Source organism: Capricornis sumatraensis, chromosome 4 (assembly GCF_032405125.1).
Source record: "Capricornis sumatraensis isolate serow.1 chromosome 4, serow.2, whole genome shotgun sequence".
Classification (NCBI taxonomy): domain Eukaryota; kingdom Metazoa; phylum Chordata; class Mammalia; order Artiodactyla; family Bovidae; genus Capricornis; species Capricornis sumatraensis.
In genome coordinates, this window is record NC_091072.1 from 64,003,230 (window position 1) to 64,021,698 (window position 18,469).

Here is an 18,469-nt window from a genome sequence, read left to right on the forward strand (position 1 = left end):
AAACAAATCATCCCTGAAAGACATCTTGTTGCTTTCCAAGTTTTGGCAACTATGAATAAAGATGCCATAATCATTCATGTGCAGGTTATTGTGTGAGCACATTTTCAATCTATTTAGTTAAACCACCAAAGATAACTGATTGTTGGACTGCACGGTAATTGGTATGTTTATTTTTGTAAGAAACTGTCAAACTGTCTTGCAAAGTGGCTGCACCCTTCTGCATCCTTATCATGGAGCTCCTGTTGCTTCGCATGGTTACCAGCTTTGGTTTAGTCAGGGTTTGCATTTTAGTCATTCTAATAGACGTGTAGTCATCTTTCCTTGATTTAATTTGCAGTTTTCTAGTGACCTATGATGTTGGAGATCCTGTTATGTGCTTACTGAGCCTGAATTTACCTCTGGTGTTTTCAATTGGTTTATTTATGTTTTGTTTCCCTGGGTCTTTTTTGCTGCGCAGTCTTCCTCTGCTTGCAGCGAGCAGGGGCTGCTCCCCAGTCGCAGCGTGCGGGCTTCTCCGTGTGGTGGCTTCTCTTGTTGCAGAGCGCGGGCTCTAGAGCTCAGGCTTAGTAGTTGTGGTGTGTGGGCTTCATTGCTCCAAGGCTTGTGGGATCTTCCCGGATCAGGGATCAAACCCATGTCCCCTGCATTGGCAGGCAGACTCTCAACTGCTGGACCACCAGGGAAGTCCTGGGTTTTTGTTTTTATATTGTTGGGCTTCAATTGTTTTATGCCTATTTTAGATAGGAATCTTTTAGCTGATAAGTGCTTTGAAAGTATTTTCAAAGGTTGGATGGGCCAAAGAGACCCTCCTTTTTGGTTCCTGACATTAAAGCACCTCAACAAGTTTGCTCTATTTATCCCAGATCAAAGTTTGGGAGAAAATTACACTGAGATACTTGATGAATAATTACTTGGTGCAACAGTTAGGACTAGTCAAAATCAAGTTAAAAGACTGATAAAAGGGCCTGAGTCTCTTGGCTCAACCCCTCACTGGGGGCCCCAGAACCTTTTATACAAAAACAGATGAATGGTCAGAGATGAAAAGAAAGCTTCTAGGACTCCTTGTAAAATCAAGGCTTTTTTAGAAGGAAATGGCAACCCACTCCAGTGTTCTTGCCTGGAGAATCCCATGGACAAAGGAGCCTGGTAGGCTACACCCCACGGGGTCGCAAAGAATCATACACAGCTGAGCGACTTCACTTCACTAATGTAGACACTCATGTAGCTTCCCTGGTGGTTCAGCAGTAAAGAATCTTCCTGCCAATTAGGAGACAAAAGTTCAATTCCTGGCTCAGGAAGATCCCCTGGAGCAGGACATGACACTCCAGTATCCTTGCCTGGAAATTCCATGGACAGAGGAGCCTGGTGGACTCCAATCCACAGGGTCATAAAAGAGTCAGACATGACTTAGAGACTGGACAACAATGGAGACTAAAAGCTAAAGGTGTGAAAGAACTGAGGTGACATTTTATAAAAATTGGTATATTTAAATGTTTTATTGAAGCTGGGTTGCATAAGTATATTGTCGAAAAAATACTAGGTCTTCCTGCGGAATGCTTCCCTGCGCTGTGCTTAGGCACTCAGTGGTGTCCAACTCTGTGCGACCCCATGGACTATAGCCCGCTAGGCTCCTCTGTCCATGGGGATTCTCCAGGCACAAATACTGGAGTGGGGTTGCCATGCCCTTCTCCAGAATGCTTCCCTTGCTTGGTATTATAAGGCAGAGCATATGAATCTGTCCCTCAGGAAATACACTAATTAACATAAAAGGAAACCGATGGGATTACCTGAAACCGTGCAATATAGAATGGAGAATCCCAGGGACGGGGGAGCCTGGTGGGCTGCCATCTCTGCGGCCGCACAGAGTCGGACACGACTGAAGCGACTTAGTAGTAGTAGTGCAATATAAAGTAAAAGCGGAGCTAATATTTAGGGGTTCACTTAAAAAAGAAAACACTTTACTCTGGGTCTAGCCTTACACTCCGAAAGAGGGCCTTTTTTAAATGCCTTGTGCAAGCTTTTGAAGGCTTGATAAATTAACCCTGAAATTCTCGAACATAGAACTCTTGAATTTCAGTTTAGTTGGAAATCTTCTCACTTACATTAAAAGATCAAATTAAAGAAAATATAGTTAGGCAAAATCAATCTTTTAATATCATTTGGGAGGCACACAGGTTCTTTGGAGAATTAAAAGCAACTCTCTTTCTCTCCCCAGCAAGAATACTGGAAGTTGCCATGCCCTCCTCCAGATCTTCCCAACCCAGGGATCAAACCCAAGTCTCCCGCATCGAGGGCAGATTCTTTACCGTCTGAGCCACCAGGGAAGCCCATTTTTCTCTTGCAAATCTCTGCAAATCAGAAACTTAGCTATAGCCCACAATGACCTGAGACTGAGCCTAACTAATCAGATAGAACCTTCCAACAAGGAGAGAAAAAGTGGAAAAGTAGCCTTTAAAACTCCAACAGTTGGAAAGGCTCCTTTGCCTAGAATCTAATTCATAGCCTCCTTAAGGGTTTATCAAGGGCAAGTAAAAATCTTATTTCTTTTCCAAAAGGAGTAAAGCCCTAGTCCTCTGGGTAAGCAAATTTAACTTATTCCAGCTATTATTTATAAACTGTTTATACTGTTTAGGGGCTTCACTGGTGGCTCAGCAGTAAAGAATCTGTCTGCAGTGCAGGGGACGCAGGAGACACAGTTTCAATCCCTGGGTTGGGAAGATCCCTTGGAGGAGGGCCTGGCAACCCACTCTAGTATTCTTGCCAGTAGAATCCCACGGACAGAGGAGCCTGGTGGGCTATATGGGGTCGCAGAGTCGGATACAACTGAAGCGAGTCAGCACAGAGCACACAAATTTATACTGTAAGTTTATATTGTTTATAAACTTACTTTATGTTTCTATCTAAGTATATTGTAATGCCGGATTCATAACTGTTACAGTGAAGCTGTCTGTGTGGACTGAATAGCCTATATCACACAGTCTCCAGCCGATCTAGGAATGAAACTTCCTAGTGCCATGGGACAAAATTGATCACTAAATGCCTTCCAAATGGTTGAATTTATGATTGAGAGACACAGAATACTGGAGACATAGAATATTGCCAGCATTTCAGTAAAAAGAGAATGTTGTGGTCACCGCACCCACCCTCGACTGGGCACCCTGAATTCAGACTGGAGAAAAAAACAGGATACTGGTACTAGACAGTTAAGATGCGTATCAAAGGAAGAATTTCAATAAGCCCAGACTTCTGCATCTTCTCATACATAGAAAAGTGCTAAAATTCATTAGTTTGAGCTATCTGGTTTTCTTCAACAGTAATCTTTTAATGTTCTGACTACCTAGTTTGTATTTGTTATGTTGTTTTATTTGCAAAACTTATATTTGTCCTGGCTCCTGTCTTACCTGTTTAGAAAAAGTCCCTTAGAGTTATCTGAGAGGCTGTATATCAGACTTAAGTCTTCCATAAGTGCACTGAATAAAATCTTCTCAACTTTTAGGTTGAGCATTTTTTTGGATACCTATCTGTTGAGCTCCTCCTATGAACTGTGCTAGTTTGAGAATCTAAAGATGACGACCGTGCTTACTCTTTGAAGAGGTCAGTTCACAGTGGAAGAGGCAGAACTGGGACGGTGTTGCAATCTTGTTGTACCAGGGCTAGGCAGGGAGTGAATGGAGGGTTACTATTTCACATAGGCTGATTAGGGAGGGCACCTGTGAAAAGGCAACAGGTGAGCTGGGCTGGAATGTTATGAGGGATGCCTGGGGACAGGGCTCCAGGCAGAGGAAATGGCAAGGCCAGTGCTCTCAGGGGGGAGCCGTTTTGCTTCTACAAAGGGAAGCAAAGAAGCCACTGTGACCAAGGGCAGTAAGTGTGGCCCCCAAGGGGAAGAGGAGGTCTAAACTGAAGGGGTGGGGAGCATATCACCACTGTCAAACCTTGGGCTTCTACTCCAAGATGGGAGGCCCTGAAGGGTTTGGAGCCGAAAGAGCCACATGTTTGAACTCCGTCTTTTCAAGAACCACTCTGGCCTGCTGTCCAAAGGTGATGGTGGAGACAGTGAAGAGGTACTGCAGCCATTCCGGGAAGAGACGATGGTGGCCTGTTTTGGTGGCTGATGGAGGGGTGAGAAATGATCCGGTCTCTCATATCGTCTCATAAGATTTGCTGAAGGAATGGGAGTGGAGTGTAGGATCAAGGATTCAAGGATAACTCCAACCTGACTGCCTTGAAGGAGAGTTGGAGGTCCGGAGACTAGGGGAGAGAGGAGCTGGCTGGTGGTTGAGGGGACAGTAGGGACTGGCTTTGAGCACTTTCAGAGACGGCCTGCCAGGTCTTCCAAGTGGAGATGTTGCTCACGCAGCGAACAGGCAACTAAGACAAATGTGAGGCTGGAATCCAAAGGAAAGAATCCTCAAAAGCATAAACAAAGGTGTGGGGGAGGGAAGGAGGGTTATAAAATATCCCTCCTGAAAAAGTTTTAAGGCTTTCAAACTTCAGTCATCACTGTTTTTATATCACTTATAATAAAGGTCTATGGCCATAAAAGTGTGTGGCAACACCATGTTGCAGGAAGTGGCTATAGCTGGTCAATAGTTTTTAAACTGTCGGCCTGAGGCCAATAGCACCAAATCTCCTGTGAGCTTGTTAGAGATGCAAATTAGTGGCCCTGCCAGACCAGACCTAGTGAATCATAAGCCCGCGGAAAAGCACCGGAACTGTTCTGACAAGTTCTCTAAGAGGTTGTTATGAAGGTTAAAGCTAAGTGAGCTAGATAAGAAATTTTAGTATTATTTCTAGATTTTAATCATTTAAAAAGAAACTTTTTTTTAAGGTAAAATATCTTTATTGTTTGAAGAATAAAAAAGTAAACAAAAATTGGTATGACATTTCATTTCTTAGTCTTCTCAACAAGGTTATAAAAAATACAATGCCACTTAGTCTTATAAACTCTTGAAACGGTCTAGAAGCTCCTACTTAGTATTGTATAAAAAGGCACTTAAAACACCCTGGATGATAAAACAAAACCACCTCATAAATACAGTTGAAATCACTTTGAGATATTTCTCAATATAGACCCATACATAAATAGGACTTTTTTCTTTTCCAGAACATAGTATCTTCCCCAGGGTATGCCTGCAGGCATCATGAATGTGGACTGTCTTCTCTCACCTTCTGTTTTTGATATAGGTTAACAGAAATGCAAGCTAAATTCTTTTTTTTTTCCCAATTTAATCTCTTATTTTGTTTAAGATAAAATTCTTAAATTATAACCAAGATCTTTTAGAATGTTTTACTCATTTTCATTTTGTTTCAAATCACAATTAAAAGAAAGAGGTAGACAACGATGCAAATAAATATTCTTTTAAAGTCCTTATATCCAGGTACCAAAATCACCCTGAACATTCCTGAAGCATGTGAACACACATGGGTGTATATTTCTAAGTATTGCTGTTGCATGGTTCTGGGTTTTGAGGATTCTGCACTAATTTAATCTTCATAAACTGATATCACAGATTTGGATATAACCAAAAACATTCAGTGCCTTCATCTATGGAAGAAGATATGTGCACTTCACATATTTCTAACTCTTCATTTTCTTTCAGGTTGGTCAAAGAATAAGCAATGTATGCCGTAAATTAAATCAAAATCCCTGCCATATGTCCTGCATGTGCTGTTGCTAATTAAAATAAGTGTATTCTTGCTGTGGAAATTCTGTGGTTTGAGAGTCTGTGAGATCATCTTTTCATCAAATGGCATAGGTAAGAAAGAGTAAATTTTTTAAACTGAGAAATACAAGTCAGATCATTAATTCATTCTCTGCACATAAAATGCTATTTTAGAGGTAAGTGAATTATTTCACCCTAAGGGTACCGTTCACTAAAGAAGTACACTAATTGTTGAAGGAATTGCCTGGACATGGTCAATTTGAAATAACAATGAAATCCAAAGATTTGGTTATTTTCCTGGCAGGATCTGAACTATTAACTAACATTTAAAAAATAATATGGGGGGGGAAATATAGAGCCACTTGAATGCTTATCACTTTATTAGTGGAACCATAAATAGTAATGATTTGAATTAGTCCTAGACATTGATTGGTATGTTTAAACTGGTCCTTAATTATGCCTTTTCTGCCTTTTGTTCTGTTGCTCACCCTTTTAAGAAATGCCATGCCAATTCGCACGTGGTTGCGTTGTATGAAGCAGCTGGTATTGCCTTCCTGAGTATATGTACATGTGTTCATTTCTCATGCCTCTGCTCATACTTTTCTGTTCAAATTTTCTGTTGGATTGCATTGAAAAGCTTTTGCTGATTTTCAAGGCAGTCTTTCAGCTTATCCTCTGTCAAAGTCAGTCGCTGCTCCAAGATTGAAACAGTCTGCAAAAAAAGGAGGACAAAGTCATCAGGGCCTGGTGACCTGGTGGTGAGAATGATGGTGATAATCTCTGCACTGATCTTTTTCAGAACTGTAATGCCTACCCTCTTGCCAGGAGGTTGGCTCAGAGATGAGCTCCGGAACTTGCTCTGTTTCTGCACCCCACTACAGGGCAAAGCACTGCCAAGCCGTTTGAGGAAAAGGCAAAAAGAGGAAGCATTTAAGGAAAAAGGAATAAATGACAGTCTCTATGGACAGTTCTAAAGTCTGATCTTCTAAAGCATCGATGCCAGAGAAGAGGCCACATGAGGCTGTTAAATAGTGTCCCAGGTAATGTGGAACGTGGGAGGTGGGACGGAATGCCACATGCCCCATGACTACTTAAATGGCATCCCTGGCCATTCTGCCACAATCAATCCATATGGATCATATCTATACTACCCTAGACAGCTGGATACCTAGCTTACCTTGAAAATATAATGACTGCCACTCATTTCTGCACCCAGAAGATGACAACAGCACCTCACAGAGCTGGTAGGAAGACTGAATGAAATCAGGCATGTAAAATGCTTAAGCTAGTGCCTGGCACAACAGGACTTTATGAATCTTAGCTATTCTAACTCCTTTGGCTAGTGAGTGAGTATATGACTATACACACACACACACACGACTACTTTTAAATTGTGATTATCGATTACTTTGCTACAGTTTTTTTTTTTTTTAACTTCACTATAAACTGGATTCAGGAAATTGCACACTAAAAAGGATCAATGAATTCTCATGAGAAAAACACCCTTGTGACCAGCATCAGGTCAAGAACTAGTCCCTCGCATGCACCTTCCCCCATAACAGCCACTATCTTGACCACTGTGATAATAATCTGCATGTTTTTATGGTTCTATCTTTCAAGTATGCATCCCTAGAAACTACAACTTTATCTTATCCACTTAATCTGCAGATTCCCCACTTCCTTGCTTTATTTTCTTTATAATTTGTCTATTTACAGGCTCAGGCCATCTGACCTGTAGATTCCCTACCAGACTGGATTTTAGGGACTGTGTGCTCCAGATACAGTTAAATCTGTTCTTTTACTCTCCGTATTTTATATAAATTGGAAACAGGATCCAAAGGCTTGATAAGACTCAGGCTAGGTCCCTCGGTATGTCTATTCTTTCTTTAGAGGGCAATGACATTCTATTTGCATTTATTAGTTGGGATGGTTTACAAAATACACTTCTCATATATTATTTGGTTCCGTTCATACAGGAAAAGCAGCATAAATGCATGGTTACTTTAGTGAATAAGTTTCAAGATAATGATTTGATTCCCTATCAGTTTGTGACAGTAATCAGTTGTTCTTTTTTTTTTTCTATTATTTAATAGTTTTTTCCCTCTCATAGTCCATACTATAGATCATGACTTGTTATGATTGGCCTGGAAAACAGGCCAATCAAAATTAAAGCAGGTATGAGGTTGAGAGAAAAACTGCCTTTTAAAGGCAAGAAATGTCTGATATACACAAAGTCACCTCCAGCACAATACTGCAATATTGTTAATGATCAAAATTAACAGCAATGCTCATAATACTTTCTAATATTCCTTGGGTGCCTACTACGCTCCAAGCTTTTTGCCTGATATTTACATACATTATCACAATGCAAAAAGCAAAACCTTTTGATATGTATATTATCAACATCTATAACACTGGTTAACTCCAGTTACCTACTGTCTGAAAAATTATAATGAGAAAGTGATATTGTTGGGTTGGCCCAAATGCTCGTTTGAGTTTTTCTGTAACATCTATAACTTACAGAAAAGCCTGAACGTTTTGGCCAACCCAAAACAATCTGTACTGAATTATAAACATTGCCACAGGGTTAGGAGATACTCAGTCATCTGTAATTGAAGTGAATCAGAATGTGTTTATTTCACTTGATTCGCCCACAGATTCACACTGTTCCCATTTTGCAAGTGTGCTGTGCCTGCTTTTCACTTCTTTCGTATATGAAGGGTAGTCAGTCCTTCAAAGTTAAAGAAGTAGAGACTTTCAATAAAGTTTAAAGTGATCCATTTAACCTTGAATCAGGGAAAAAGGTGAAACGGGTCACGAAGCGGATAGAGCAGAGGATGGAAAGACCCTCAAGAGGACCTGCCACTCAGTGTGACAGCGCACGTGAGGAGCCAGGGCCCTGGGAAACAGGCCCATCAAAACTAAGGCTGGCAGGAGGTCAAGAGAAAAACTGCATTTTAAAGGCGAGAGACGTCTGATAAACACAAAGTCACCTCCAGCACAATACTGCAAAGCAAAAATTGGTGATTTTCCTATGATTTTTCACTGAACAAATCTTATGACTCCAAGGTCTCACAAGCCTTGTTCCCACAACCTGTCATGACCCATATCCATGTCCCTTAACTAAAAGGTTCGGAGATGTTATCTAAAGGGTGAAATTTTTAATTACTGGCTCTAAACCCAGAAGGGAACGTTAAAAGACCCATGCCAAGGCCTTGAATTCTCTGGAGATGAGAACTGGACATCTGGACGTTTCTTAATAGCCTGGGCAATTATAATGTACAGCCAGGGTTAATTGTACATTAACTTCTATGCAAGATAACTTCTATGCAAGAGCTATTTCAACTCAAAATATTTATTCTGGGAAAGTAATCGACATCTCTAGTTCATGTCATAGCTTCTTTCTGTATAACTTGGGACAGCATCTGCTCTGACAAATATTAGTGTCCTCATCCTATTTATCAAAGAATGATAAGACTTATTCAAAAGAAACACCAAGGAGAGCTGGAAGGACAACCTTTGATGTATCCATTTTAATACACTGCTTCCATTAAATGACATCTAAATTTCCTGACCAAGAGTTGGAAGACCTTTGGTATGTTAAGATTCATAGTATTCCTTCTTGGCAAAGGTAAACTGACATTCAGTAAAGCAATTATCCTTCAATAAATAAATAAATTTTAAAAATTGCTTAAATGTAATTGAAAGGGATTAAGCCATTACATCTTTCCTTTTCACTGTAAAATTATTCATTACAAGCATGACTATATAATGAAATTTAATAAAAGAATGTATACAGTCTGGTAAAAAAAACAAGAATGCTGAAAGTCATCCTGTGCAGTAAAAAATAAATTACAATTTAGCATCAATGAAAAAAAAAAAAAAAAAAAGACTGGGTAATAATCTAAAAGGGGAATGTGAAAACCTCATCTCCAGAACAGAGTGTCCTGTAAGAAGCTTTGAAATGAGGGAAGTTATACATTGGACAGAGGGAATTATGTGAAAACTAAAAGCATTGCCAATATTTCATTCTAAGTGAAATGATTAATCCCAATACATTTTTTCTTTTGGCCTTAAATATTTCTTTGATAATATCCAATATCTGAATACACTGCATCAGAAAATTCTTAGGGCAAAACATTGCTGTCCAGAATCAAATTTCTAGCATGAAGTACCACAACAGTTCTCCACTGTCTCCTCCCCTCCCTTCTGGTCCTCAGATGCCAGATACAGGACGGTGTGTGTATGCACACACGTTTACATACGCATGGGCTCAGACCTTGCCTCCACAGGACCTAGAGCATCTCAGCAGAGCATGTGCTGCTCCGTTAACTACCACCTGTGAGCTTGCTAAGAAAGAAAGTATCCCCCGCTGCTCTGCCAGTTCTGCAGCCTGCTGTAACCAGGATTTTGTACATCCTACCTCTAAGTGTGAAGCATGCCAACCCACCTGTGTCAAAACATTGAGCTGTTCCATAATATGCTCTAACGCGTCGGTCACAGCAAGCGGTATGCTTCTTTGACTCTCAGTAGGGAGGTCGCTTATGTCTTCTGTTTTCTTTTTCAAGACTGTAGGTGAACATTCTGATGTCATTAAAGAAGGATTCAAGAAGTATCCGCAGATCTCTTCACCCGTGTCTGGTAGAGTTCTAACAGTTGTTTCTGTTGTCTTTGACACCACAGAAAAGATGGGAAGAGTTATATTTTCCAAACTTTAAAAATTATATATAAAATATATATACAGTTTCAATACTCCTCTTTTAAAAGCCCAACTTGCATTTAATTTTCATCTTCAACTACTGCAAATTACAAGAGGAAAAAAAGGCTAAAAAAGAGAATGGAGGAAATTCACAATTCTCCTTGATTTTTTTTCAGTGAAATAGAGTTTGTATGTTGTATGTATCTGTCTGAAGGATGAGGTGTTATACATTTAAACAGGTTGTTAAATGCTAATTCTTGATTTTAAAAGTCATGTCAATTAAGATGACTGTTATTTGACTTCTGAGGGGAGGAGACAAGATGGCAGCCTACAAGGACTTGGGCTTGAGTCCTCTCGTGAAACACCAAAACTACAACCAACTGCTGAAGAACCACTGACAAAAAGACTGAAGCCTATCAGAAGATATTCTACACTCAAAGATGAAAAGGAAGACACAGCAAGGTGGTAGGAGTGGTGCTTTCCCAAAATAATAAAGTCCCATAACCACTGGGTGGGTAATAATTAAATAATTAAACCACAGAGGTATTCCCACAGGAGGGAGAGTGCTGAGCCTCACTTGAGGTTCCCGAACCTGGGGGTCTGGCATCCAGGAGGAGGAGCCTCTGACTTTGAAGAGCTTAAGTACGGGAGCTCCACAGGACTGGGTGAAACAGAGACTCCACTCTTGGAGGGCGCCCATAAGATTTCAAATGCACTGCGAGCCAGGGTAAGGTAGTGACCCCACAGGAGCCTGGGCCACGCTGCCTAAGGGTCTTGGAGGGTCTCCTGGGGAGGTGGGGCTGTGGCTCACTGTGGGGTCAAGGACACTAATGGCAGAGATACTGGGGAATATTCACTGACAGAAGCTCTCCTTGAGGTTGCCACTTTCACACTGAGAACACAGCCAATAGGCTCCAGTGTTGGAACACCTCATGACAAACAACAACAAGGTGGGAACGCCTTGGGAACACCTCCCAATGGAGGGAGCCCCACCCATCAGCAGACACACTACCTAAAGTTGTCCTGAATGTACAGCCACCTCTAAACACACACCATGACACAGCCCTCCCACTGGGAAACCTGCACAAAGCTCTCAGACCAGACACACCCAGCAGGAGGTAGACACCAGAAGCAAGAGGAACTACAATCTTTCAGTCTGTGAAACAGAAATTGCAATCATAGAGAGTTAGACAAAGTAAGATGATGGAGAAATATGTTCCAGACGAAGGAACAAAATAAAACCCCAGAAGAACAATTAACACAGAGGGGAGATAGGCAAACTACCTAAAAAAGAACTCAGAATAATGAGAGTAAAGATGATCCATGATATCAGAAAAATGGGGGCGCAGGCCAAGAAGATACAAGAAAATATAAAGAGCAAGAAAATATAAACAACAAACAGTTGAACTATACAATAACTGAAATGAAAAATACACTACATGGAATCAATGGCACAATAAATGAAGCAAAAGAAGAAATAAGTGAGCTGAAAGACAGATGGGTGGAAACACTGCCATGGAACAGGATAAAGAATGAAAAGAAATGAGGACACTCTCAGAACCTCTGGAACAACATTAAATGCACCAACATTCCCCTTATAGGGGTCCTAGAAGAAGAGAAAAAGGGTCTGAAAATATTTGAAGAGATAATAGGCAAAAACTTAACTAACTTGGGAACGGAAACAGTCACACAAGTTCAGGAAGTGCAGAGAGTCCCATATATTAATAGATAAACCCAAGGAGGAACACACCAAGACTAAGACATATTAATTAAACTGACAAACATACAATTGACACCACAGAAATACAAAGAACCATAAGAGACTACTACAAACAACTATATGCCAATAAAGTGGACAACCTAGAAGAAATGGACAAATTCTTAGAAAGGTACAATCTTCCAAGACTGAATTAGGAAGAAACAGAAAGTACAAACCGACAAATCACAAGTACTGAAAGTGAAACTGTGATTTTAAAAATTCCTAACCAAAGTCCAGGACCAGACGACATTATAGCTAAAGTCTATCAAATATTTGGAAAACAGGAAACATCTATCCCTCTGAAACTATTCCAAAAAACTGCAAAAGAAGAAGCACTCCCACACTTATTCTATGAGGCCACAATCATCCTGATTCCAAAACCAGACAAACTGTTTAAGTGGAAGTCGCTCAGCCATGTCCAACTCTTTGTAACCCTGTGGAATTCTCCTGGCCAGAACACTGGAGTGGGTAGCTGTTCTCTTCTCCAGGGGATCTTCCCAACCCAGTGACTGAACCCAGGTCTCCCTCATTGCAGGCAGATTCTTTAGCAGCTGAGCCACCAGGGAAGCAAAACCAGACAAAGATACCACAAATAAAGAGAATTACAGGGCAATATCACTGAACACAGATGCAAAAATTCTCAACAAAATGATAGCAAAGCAAATCCAATGATACGTTTAAAGGATCATCTACCATGATCAAGTGGGCTTTATCCTAGGGATGCAAGGACTTTTCCATGTCCGCAAGTCAATCAGTGTGATATACCACATTAACAAATTGAATAATAAAAAACCACACGATCCTCTCAATAGATGTAGAAAAAGCTTTTGCCAAAACCCAACATCCATTAATGATTAAAAAACAACAACAACAACTCTCCAGGATGTGGTCATAGAAGGAACCTACCTCAACATATTAAAGGCCATATATGGCAAACCTACAACTGACATCATACTCAATGGTGAAAAACTGAAAGCATTTCCTCTAAAATCAAGAACAAGATGAAGATGTCCACTCTTGCCACTTTTATTCAACATAGTTTTGGAAGATCTAGCCATGCCAATCAGGGAAGAAAAAGAAATAAAAGGAATCTAAATTAGAAAAGAAATAAAACAGTCATAGTTTGCAGGTGATATGATACTGTGTGTGAAGTGTTAAGACACTCAGTCATGTCTGACTCTTTGCGACCTCACAGGCTGTAGCCCACCAGGCTCCTTTGTCCATGGGATTCTCCAGGCAAGAATACTGGAGTGGGTAGCTATTCCCTTCTCCAGGGGATCTTCTAAACCCAGGGATTGAACTCAGGTCTCCTGCATTGCAGGAAGATTCTTTACTGTCTGTGCTACCAGGGAAGACCAACATGATTCTATACATCGATAATCCTCAAGATGCTACCGGAAACCTACTAGAGTTCATCAGTGAATTTGGTAAAGTTTCAGGATAAAAACTTAACTCTTCCCTTTCTATACACTAACAAACAAGGAAAGATCAGAAAGAGAAATTAAGGAAACAATCCCATTTACCATTACTTCAAAAAGAATAAAATGGCTAGGAATAAACCTACCTAATGAGGCAATTAAAAGACGCTTACTGCTTGGAAGGAAAGTTATGACCAACCTAGATAGCATACTGAAAAGCAGAGACATTACTTTGCCAACAAAGGTCCATCTAGTCAAAGCTGTGGTTTTTCCTGTGGTCATGTATGGTTGTGAGAGTTGGACTGTGTGAAGAAGGCTGAGCGCCGAAGAATTGATGCTTTTGAACTGTGGTGTTGGAGAAGACTCTTGAGAGTCCCTTGGACTGCAAGGAGATCAACCCTGGGATCTCTTTGGAAGGAATGATGCTAAAGCTGAAACTCTAGTACTTTGGCCACCTCATGCAAAGAGTTGACTCATTGGAAAAGACTCTGATGCTGGGAGGGATTGGGGGTAGGAGGAGAAGGGGACGACAGAGGATGAGATGGATGGATGGCATCACTGACTCAATGGATGGGAGTCTGAGTGAACTCCGGGAGTTGGTGATGGACAGGAAGGCCTGGAGTGCTGTGATTCATGGGGTCGCAAAGAGTCGGACACGACTGAGCGACTGAACTAAACTGAATTGAATGAGGCAAAAGACCTGTACCATACTCTGAAAACTTTAGGATGCTGATAAAAGAAATTGAAGATGACAGAAACAGATGAAAAGATATCTTTTCATATCTTTTTTTAGATGAATCAATATTGTTAAAATGGACATACTACCCAAACGAATCTACAGATTTAATATAATCCCTATGAAACTACCAATGGCATTTTTCACAGAATTAGAACAAAAAATTTTTTAATTTGTATGGAAACACATAAGACTCTGAATAGCCAAAGCAATCTTGGAAAAGAAAAATGGAGCTGGAGGAATCAGGCTCCCTGACTTCAGATCATACCAAAAAGCTACAGTAATCAAGACAGTATGGTACTGGCACAGACACAGAAATATAGATCAATGGAACAGGACAGATGCCCAGAAATAAACGTATAACCTATGGTCAGTTAATCTATGACAAAGAAGGCAAGAATATACAATGGAGAAAAGACAGTCTCTTCAATAAGTGGTGCTGGGGAACTGGATAGCTACATGTGAAAGAATGAAATTAGAACATTTCTAACACCATACACTCTCATAAGTCTTTGTGCCATCAGTAGAGCACTTATCACTTCTTGTTCTATTTGTGTTTTTGTGTCTATATTCCCTAGCAGATTATGAGGGTCACTCTCTAGGAGACATAACTGGGTCATTTTTCTTCCTAAGGTGCCTAGCATAGAGTATGAGACACAAACTGGGCTCAACATTTGTTAAACTAAATTCAACTGACTGTCCTACATCTGATGAGCCATCAACAAAATGTAAATATTAATAATTTGACAGTATTTGAAGAGAAGCAAAAACTTAAAGTTAAGATAATACCATTCTCTACTAAAAATTAGTCTTAAACGCCTCCTAAAGGTATAGTCTCTTCCCAGGTGGCACAGTTGGTAAAGAATCCACCTGCCAGTGCAGGAGATACAAGAGATGTGGGTTTGATCCCTGGGTCTGGAAGATCTGCTGGAGAAGGAAATAGCAACCCACTCCAGTATTCTTGCCTGGAAAATTCCACGGACACAGGAGCTTGGTGGGCTACAGTTCATGGGGTCATAAGCAGTCAGACATGAGCACATGCACGCACGCACGCATGCACGCACACACACACACACACACACAGGCACAATGAGGGAGCAATATAAGCATTCATCACTTACCTAAAAATCACTGCTTGATTTTTATCCCCTAAAAGTATATTTGATGGTTTCTGGTGATATAGCATAAGGATTTTCTGACAAGCATGAACACAAAAGGAGGCACTTTACATGTAAAGTGAAAGTGAAAGTCACTCAGTTGTGTCCGACTCTTTGCAACCCCATGGACAATACAGTCCATGGAATTCTCCAGGCCAGAATACTGGAGTGGGCAGCCTTTCCCTTCTCCAGGGGATCTTCCCAACACAGGGATTGAACCCAAGTCTCCCCCATTGCAGGCAGATTCTTTTCCCCTGTGCCACCTGGGAAGCCCTAAAATAAGTCAGTTTGGGCTTATAATTAACATTTCTAGTTTTGCTTTAATTCTCTAAGTAGAAAATAAAACAAAGCGAGAACAGTCTATCTAAAAGTGGTCTTGACCCCTCCAGCTAAAGTAAGTTTCCCATCATTGAAGGTTCAAAAATAGACTTGGGATGGTCACTTGTCAGGGATATTGTGAGAAATATACAAACATCAGATCAGGAAATTCAAACTGAATGCCCTTTAAAAGTCCTTTCCATTCCTGACATTCTGAGAGTTTTTAAGTCACTACACACACACTACTCTCTCTCTTATAAAATGCCTGCCTGAAATAGACTAGGATAACAAAAAGTATCTTTTGCCTAGACAAAAATAAAAGCAAAGACTACTTTTCAAAGAAAGAATGGATCATTTATTTTCAATGAGAACTTTCAGAATCAAGATTAGAAACTCCAATTATCTTTATATGGTATCTAAAACAATGAAGATATACCATTTATTCAAACAAGATTGTTTTATTTGCACATATGGGTCTGGAAAATTCTAGATGCCAGAGATATTAGGAACTAGATATAGGAGTATATTAGGAATTAGGTATAAGAGTATATTAGTTTCCTACCATGACTTAAATTACTCACAAGTTTAGTGGCTTAAACAACACAGATTTACTCTCTTAAAGTTCTGAAGGTCCAGATCGATTTCATGGGGCTAAAGTCAAGGTGTCAGCAGAGTTCCCCCCAGAGTTCCTTCTGGTGGTTCTGGGGGCAATCTATCCTTGCCCTTTCCAGCTCCTTGAGGATGCTGCCACTTGTAGCTCTAGGCTCCATCACTCTGACCTCCACTTCTCTACTTTCCATGCCTCCCTCTTCACCCTCTAAGGATCATTGTGATTGCACTGGACCATAATCTGGGATAATCTCCCCATCCCAAGATCCTTAACTTGATCATATTTGCAAAGCCCCTTTGCCACGTGCATGCCTGCTTGGATGCTCAGCGGCTTCAGTTGTGTCTGACTCTTAGCGGCTCCATGGGCCATAGGCCGCCAGGTTCCTCTGTCCATGGGATTCTCCACACAAGAATACTGGAGTGGTTGCCATGCCCTCCTCCAGGGGATCTTCCCTACCCAGTGATCGAACTGGCATCTCTTCTGTCTCCTGAATTGGCAGGTAGGTTCTTTACCACTAGCGCCACCTGGGAAGCCATGTAAAGAAAGACATTGACAGATGCTGGGGACGAGGACATGGACATCTTTCTGGACCATTACTCTGCCTAATGCAAGAAGTGAATGAACAAAAGAGACCCTGTTGACATAGGCTTATATTCCAGTGGGTAAATATATAGATATGTGATGTAATCTCAGGTAGTAACAAGGGTAATAAAGAAACATAAAGCTGGGTAAGGTGTTACATTATGATTTCGCTCCACTGATGATGCATTTTTTAATGGGAAGAAAGGTAGAGAATAAATTTTGGGCATGTTAAGTTTGAGATGCTTATGTGATTTCCAAAGGGAAAAGTCATGGATATAACTGGAAATACATGAATCTAGATTTCTGTGGAGAGCCTGGGGCTAAAGATATAAATTTGGGAATTATCAAAATATATATGGGCTTCCCAGGTGGTGCTAGTCATAAAGAATCTGCCTACAATACAGGAGACCCAGGTTTGATCCCTGGTCCAGGAAGATTCCTTGAGGAAAGGAAGAGCAACCCACTCCAGTATTCTTGCCTGGGAAATCCCATGGACAGAGGAGACTGGCAGGCTATAGTCGATGGGGTTGCAGAGTCGGACACAACTGAAGTGGCTTAGCACGCAGCATAGAACATATATATATTTACCAGTTTTTACAATGGATATAAATGAACAGCCAGGTGAAGAGGTACATAAGGCAAGGTCTGGAAGGGTACCACTTGCAGAAGCTTCTGTTCCCTTGGAGTTGGGGTGTGAGGCATGTAACTCTTTATAGCAATGAGTCTAAGAACCAAACAGAATAACTGCAAAGACTTTAGAAGGCAGGAAGAAAGGAGGAGGAAAGGTGACTCGCGGCTCATGTAGAAGGAGAGTTGCTGGACTAGAAGCCAAGTAAGGAGAAGGGAGTGATCACCAAGACCAAGTCCTGTAGAAAAACTGATGTGGCTAGCCACCAGAACCTTGATAGGAGTGGAACGGTGGGGGCAAAAGCTGAACTGGGGTGAATTCCAAAAAGTGAAAAAGGAAAATGAAAGCAGGAAGACTGAATGTATGCCTTTCTTTTAAGGAGTTTTGCCAAAAAGGAGAGCAATGCGATGGGACTTGGAAACAGATGAGGGGTCACATGAAGTTTTCCTTTTGAAAGATGAGAACTACATTACAAATGTGTGCTGATGAAAAAGATCAAACGGAAAGAGAGCACTCATGTCCCAGGACAGGGAGGGTTAGGGTTAGGATTAGGCAGTACTGAGAGCTCCTGGAGTTTTGTATGAATAAATTTAAGGGGAAGTCAGTCAGCATGGCTGGCTAGTCAAGTTCAGTTGCTTGGGTGTACAGAGTTGGCAGAAAAATTTAATCAGGCTGAAGTTTTTTTGGGTGACTACAATGGAGAGAGAAAGGGGGCAAGGGCGTGGCTATGATGATGACTACAGAATCTAAGCCCATAAAGAAGAGACGTGCACACAGACACAGAACGTGAGCAATGAAAAGGCAGAGGCTCGGTGGATTGGAGCTCCTTCTGTGGCTGATGAATGATCAAACCTGGAAGACTAGAGGAAGTGGTGGCCAGTGAGTGGGAGGCTTTA

At 41.0% G+C, this 18,469-nt stretch overlaps 1 protein-coding gene across 1 annotated transcript in view; it reads right to left on the reverse strand.

Moving 5' to 3' along the window:
- Positions 1-4,898: 4,898 nt before the first annotated feature.
- POC1B (POC1 centriolar protein B) overlaps positions 4,899-18,469 on the reverse strand; it is a 108,948-nt gene continuing 95,377 nt past the window's right edge. The window contains exons 11-12 of the mRNA XM_068970361.1: positions 10,117-10,335; positions 4,899-6,378 (exon numbers count right to left, since the gene is read on the reverse strand). Of these exons, the coding sequence (XP_068826462.1) occupies positions 6,274-6,378; positions 10,117-10,335 (324 nt within the window). The 3' untranslated portion in view covers positions 4,899-6,273. The remainder of the gene's footprint in view (positions 6,379-10,116; positions 10,336-18,469) is intronic.